Source organism: Syzygium oleosum, unplaced genomic scaffold (genome assembly GCF_021117445.2).
Source record: "Syzygium oleosum isolate NSW1041296 unplaced genomic scaffold, Sole_v2.1 Sole_v2.20, whole genome shotgun sequence".
In the NCBI taxonomy this organism is placed as follows: Eukaryota; Viridiplantae; Streptophyta; class Magnoliopsida; order Myrtales; family Myrtaceae; genus Syzygium; species Syzygium oleosum.
Window position 1 is genome coordinate 839,773 of NW_026607504.1, and position 6,369 is coordinate 846,141.

The 6,369-nt window shown below is 42.6% G+C and overlaps 1 protein-coding gene across 1 annotated transcript; it reads left to right on the top strand.

The window, feature by feature from the left end:
- The first annotated feature begins 2,685 nt into the window (after positions 1 to 2,685).
- On the top strand, positions 2,686 to 4,975 carry LOC115689101 (uncharacterized). Its single transcript, XM_030615070.2, has 2 exons — positions 2,686 to 3,872; positions 4,456 to 4,975. Exons 1-2 carry the CDS (start codon positions 2,686 to 2,688, stop codon positions 4,568 to 4,570), a joined length of 1,302 nt encoding a protein of 433 aa, XP_030470930.1. The 3' UTR covers positions 4,571 to 4,975.
- Positions 4,976 to 6,369: the final 1,394 nt, after the last annotated feature.

Sequence of the window (6,369 nt, forward strand, 5' to 3'; positions counted from 1 at the left end):
AATTAGCTGAGTTCTATTGACCCAATTGCAATTTCAAAGCTTTCAGTTTGCCGGCTTTGACTATCCGGTCCGCCACTCGATTGGAAGCCCGTGAGCGACGGGTTACTCGAATATCTTAGGAACCGGGCCATCACGAGGAGGGCCTTGGGATACCATGGAGGTTGGGCTTGTGTAACATAAAGCTTGTAAACAGGCCAGCGTCTCCACCTAAAGAACCCAAGAGACCCTTAATGGAGTTGGTAGGCTCGTCGAGGACGGTATTCGAGTCCAAGAAACAGAGAATTTTCAAAAAAAGCGAAAAGGAAAAGGTATAAAAAAAGAAGTCCTAAATCCATCGCATCGGTACCAATTCAGTTTTAAGCTTTTCAATTGGACCGATTTAATCCTAAAAATTTTCATATTGATACAAATTCAGTTCACCCGATCAATTTAGGTTGCAAATCGATGACGCGAGCACTAACGGTCTTACTGATGCGAATATTTTTAATAGTTTTTTTTTTCCTTTTCTTTTTGGCAGTGGTTGGCGAGGGTGAGTGCCGACGAGGCAGACCCTCACCCGGGCCAGGGCGGCTTTATCGAGCATCGCCTGGGTGAGGGCAAATGCAAGACCCGGCAAGCCTTACCCAGATTTGCAAGGGTGGCCCTTGCCCAAGTGACGCCTTGGCCTAGGTGAGGGTCACCCTCGCCGGCCATGACTTGAGGCCGGCGGCCGGCGACCTGCCATTGCCAAAAATAAAGGGCAAAGGAAAAAAAAAGAAATTTTATAAAAAAAATTATTAAAAAGTTTTGTGTCGGCTCCGGCTGTGCCACGTAAGATCGCCGGTCTCCATGCATCGGCTTCCGGCCTAAATTGGTTAGATAGACTGAATGGTATCGATGTAATATGTCTAGGACTTTTTTTTGATACTTTTCCAAAAAAGAAAATATGAACTGTTGGGCCGAAACACAATTGGGCCTGACGCAGACGACGCACTTTCTAATCCAAACACACACAGACCCCCATCAGACGAGGAGCGGAGGTCGAGCGGTTCATGCGTGGGATAGTAAAGAAGAAGACGATACAAGCAGCGAGGAGGTCGAGAGGTCTGTTCATGGCTTCTTCCACAGCACAACTCAGGACGTGAGCAATTGATACCACCCGAATCCTCCGTACCGTCGTTTCCTCCCTCTTCTTCTGAGCCCCAGTTCTCTCTCTCTCTCCATCCATTGCCGCCGATTAGAGGGAGCATCCGCATCCCTCTATCAGGTAAAAGCTCGGGCTTTCGAAATCTTTTGTGGAGGCAAAATCGTACCAACGATTGCCGATGATGATCGTTCAAGCGGCGATTCTGTGATGCTTTCTTTAAGTTTTAATTCGGCGACTTGCGTTCGACTGTTGCCAGTGCGACACCGATGCTAGGGTTTCAGGGTGCTCTTCGATTCTTTGTGCATCATGAATTGCTTTGTGAGACATTGATCGCCGATCACTTCTTTCTTTTTCCTTTTCCTTTTTTTTTAAATGGTAATGCCAATCGTTGCTTTAGCAGCCCTGATCGCAAGTTGCGATTTTCTTAAGAAGGATCCAATTTGCCTTAGAGATTACAGCTCGCAATGCTCTAAAATCTTGAAAATGAAGGGAGAGCCCCCTGCACTTTGAGTTACCTTTCCCCTTTCTCTGAGCTAGGGTTTCCATCATTTTCTTCCATGCCTTCCTTCCATAACCGGATCGCTGGAGGGCGCTTGCGAATCACAGGTTCACGGGGGATTTGGGTAACCCTGTTCCGACTTCGACTCGGGACATATTTTTACCGCAGCCTTTTATTTGAAAGGAGGACTTTGCATCTTTAGGATTCGTTATGCTTTTATGCACTTGCCCTTTTGAGAAGGGGCCTCCTCTCCGATAGTTGTACGCAGTAGAGCTGCTGTAATTCTGGGAAGGAATACTTCTCTGCTGGGAAGATTTGTTCTCGAAAACTGCAGTTTGTTTCAGAGCTGCATCCGTCGTTATCACTGACATTCTGATGATTTACGTTATTTTAATGGTGAATTCTTGGTGATGATACTGCGAGTGGAAGCCCCCCTGAACTGGAGCTCGATGGGTCTAGCAGTCCTAGCACATCAGGCAACCGGTTGGCACTTGCATCTGTTGCCACAGGAAATTCTGACTTCTTTCTGGACTTCAAATACGTAATAAGGAAAGCTAGTTTGACAAATCTGTGTCTGGGTGAGGTTGAACTAGGTGCACAATCACCCAAAAAATATAAATAAACACATTCTTGCTTCCCCAGCAGAGTCCAAACTACTTGTGGATAGCTTGATGAGTCTGCACCTGATCTGATCAGTGCATCGATCGGATCTAAATATAGCTGAACAGCGTGTTAACGGCTTCTAAATTGTAATTGCACAATTGACGTTCGATTTAGCTTTGGATGTTCTGGTTTTTCCTATTTGCAATAGGATTTGTATGTTGTTGATATATGCCCTCGCCCACCCCCCCCGGAAATCCCAAAACACTTTCTGTTTTGATGAAAATAAGGTTTATATGCCATATTATCCGCTGAATATTTACAGATTTTTTTCTTTCATTGTGCACAGAACGGCTTTAATTGCGGCATAACTTGGTCCTGGAAGAGTTATAGTACAACGTGGTCTGCTGGTCATAAATATTTTTTCTCAATCATTTTGTGCCATACAATATACACAACAATGTCGGTGACAGCGGGAGTGAGTGACACTGTAATTGCCATTAGGGATAAACTTAGGGGTAAAATTGGACAGACTAAGGTCAAAAGGTATTGGCCTGGTAAAGTTCCTGAGTGGGCAGAGGAAGCTGATGAAGAAGGGGATATCAGGATGTCCAGGGCAGTTGCCCTGGAGAAAGCTTTTCCTACTCATGAAGATTCAGATATTAGCAAGAAAGATGATCCCAGGTTGCGGCGTTTGGCCGAGAGCAGGATAGATAACCGTGATGAAATCAGAGCTGATCACCGTCGCATTCGACAAGCTGAGATCATTTCTACCATTGAAGAGGAAAACAGAAGACAGGAGGGTCTGGAAGCAGAAGAAGAGGATGCAGAGGCTTTAGAAGAACGGAGAAAAAAGATAAGGGCGAAGTTGCTTCTGAGGGAACAAGAAGACGCAGCGCTCCTTCCTGAAGAGGAGGAGGAGGAGGAAGAGGAGGAGGAAGAAGAGGAATCTGAGTATGAGACGGACTCAGAAGAAGAGACGAAAGGTATTGCCATGGTGAAGCCGGTTTTTGTCGTCAAGTCGGAGAGGGATACTATAGCTGAAAGACAGCGGCTTGAGGCGGAAGAAAGAGCCATCGAGGAGCTAATGAAGAGGAGGCAAGAGGAGAGAAAGGCGGAGACGAAGCAGATTGTGGTTGAGGAGATCCGGAAAGACGAAGAAATCCAAAAGAATCTGGAAATGGAGGCGAACATTGGTGACGTGGAGACTGATGATGAGCTTAACGAGGCTGAAGAGTATGAAGCCTGGAAAGCAAGAGAGATTGCAAGGATCAAGAGGGATAGAGAGGACCGTGAAGCAATGTTGAAGGCAAAGGAAGAGATTGAGAAGGTGAGAAACATGACAGAGGAGGAAAGGAGGGAGTGGGAAAGAAAGAATCCCAGACCTGCTTCGGCGCCGAAGCAGAAGTGGAGGTTCATGCAGAAGTATTACCACAAGGGTGCCTTCTTCCAGTCAGAAACCGATGACCGTGCTGGAACAGCTGGATCGGATTACATTTACGGCCGCGATTTCTCTGCTCCAACCGGAGAGGATAAAATGGACAAAACTATTTTGCCGAAAGTCATGCAAGTCAAGCACTTTGGTCGGAGTGGAAGGACGAAGTGGACTCATCTTGTTAATGAAGATACAACTGATTGGAACAATCCGTAAGTCTTACTTATCTATTGATTGTTTCACTCTGATACAGCTCTCCTGTTTCCCTTCCTTACGCATCCGACCTTGTGTACGCCTCTCTTATTTGCATAATTGAGATTGAAGTGCATTAATAGTAATTTGATGGCTATGGAGGGTGTTTATAGCAAAGTTAACTGGGCATTATACTTGTCGTAATTAATTTATATTGTCATTGTATTATGAAATAAACTTGCAGCTGTTGATATGGAGCATGGTGAATTTACTCATTGGTCTGCTTATTTTTGTTACAAAATATTTAGGTTTTAGTAAATGCGACGATCTAATGTTGTTCAAATGGAATTGTATGCGGGAACTCATTTATCGTTCCTGAGTTCTTCATGGAAAAACAGAGTGCCTTTATTTGTTCTGGACATTTAAATAATCATTAATTGCATAGGGAAGTTTGTTCTGGTTCTATTCATGTCATTTTTCTATGAATATGGCATTGCATCTAGTTTCAAGTGCACTACCTGTGACTGGATGTTTGGAGAGAAGAATTTATTACTGATTCATAATGCCAATAGGAACTTAATTTGAAGTTCGCTTGTGATGCAGTTGGACCTACAATGACCCTCTCAGGGCAAAGTACAATGCGAAGATGGCTGGAATGAATGCTCCCATATCGAAACCCAAAGGAAGCAAGAAATTGAAGGACTGGGAGTCTCGATGAGTTGTTGAACTGCTGAGGAGTACCCCGTAAGGCAAGATATCCTCCTTAGGTGTCCTGTAGCTGAGACCATATGTCTCTCTTGGCTGAGGCAGCACTGGATAATATAAGAAGGGTTGACGCCCTGAAGATGCAGATATTGATGCAATATTGATGGTTGGAAGAAGTCCAGCACGTTAGATATTTTACATTTAATTAGTGACTGATTTGTCTAGACAGATCTATTTTCTGGCGTTATATTTGTATGGTCGCCAACTTTCAGTTCCTTCCCCAGTATGTTTGTCTATGCTAGTTAGTTGGGGAACCAGGGGAGAGAGGCTTAGGAAGCAAGAAGCAATGCATGATGTCACGTGGAGCCTCCGAGTGTTGCAAGGATAAATCGAGAATGGTTTTGGTTTGTTTCGACAAGTGATTCTGTTGATGGATTCTGTTTCTGACTTGAAAAACAGCAATTCATGTGGGGAGAGAATGTTAACCAGGCTGGACACCACGCACGGCCTGGTCGTTCTTTTTAGAAAATTAATCTAATTCTTTTGAAATGTAATAATAATGATAATGAAAAACGATCTATAAAACAATTGATACGGTTTCATTCCTCCCTTCAATTAATTCGGTTCGGATGCTATCAAGAACTTTTCGCAACTCTTTTTCAATATATATGAAAGAGTAGTAATAATAGTGAGAGGTGTTAAGCTTTTTATCATTCTAGGGTGGAGCTATTTTTCTACTTTTCCAGCCTGTCTTTATTTATCATTCTATGACAAAAACAACCTAATTTGAATTCAAATGGAGTCGATCTCAAAATTCACTCAAACTTCATCCAAATCAATGATAAGTTGGATAGCCGAGTCCATCTCAAGTCAAGTAAAATTATCGAGTAGGGCTCATAAATGAGAGATCAAACATTATTTGTTCAGGTTTTAAGTTCAAGCGGTCATTGCATCCACTCGGTTACACCCTTAAGAAGCAGAGTGTCATTGCCTTGCTGCAACCAAACATAAATACATTGACCTTTGCCTTAATCAGTCGCATATCAGAAAATGAATGAACTATTCAGTTGTATGATTTTCAGTTTTGTACTTTCATCAGATTCATCTCTAGATTTTAAACTGCGCTATGAAAATTCTTAGATGCATATTATATGTCACCTCAATTTCTTCAGCTGCTGAATTATGACAGTAATAGTCTTGATCAATGAGATTCTTTTCTTGCTTAGAGATGCACATGACCTCAAGTTCCCGACTTCCATTAGAACTTAGAACACGTGTAAATGATTTACATATCCTGAAAATCATAACTCTGGTCTCAGTTGTGAGATTTGGTGCTTACATCGAGTTTCTGAAAACAATTAGATCGGAAAGTGATCTCGATGTACACTGGAAGCAATTGCAAGTTACATGTATGGCACATTGTTAATAAAAACAAAAGCTCTCTGTGCTATTTCCTTTTCCAAATTGAAAAATCGAAAAATAGTGAGTACCCGTTAATAGAGAGTTTCTTCTTATCTCTGTAACACCGTAGAATTGCTGCACGGGCCTTTAAAACAGAGAGAGATCAATGTGTGATCAGCCCAGTTACTGAACAAGAAATGAGAGATATGTATCTTGTCTAAAAACATGGACATTTACCTTCAATTTTTTGTCTGACCAAATATCTGCAAACTCTTTCTTGCTTGCTTTTGAATGATAAACTGTAGTACTCCTCCTATATCTGAAGGGTTTTCGATCGACGGAGTCCTTCAGCGAAATTATGCAATTCAAACAAGACGAATACTAAAGCTAGTATGAAGAATTAAAGCTAGA

Coding starts and splice junctions, on each gene's coding strand:
- LOC115689101 (XM_030615070.2), top strand. CDS start 2,686: ATGTCGGTGACAGCGGGAGTGAGTGACACTGTAATTGCCATTAGGGAT. Junction 3,873..4,455: donor ACAACTGATTGGAACAATCC/GTAAGTCTTACT, acceptor CTTGTGATGCAG/TTGGACCTACAATGACCCTC.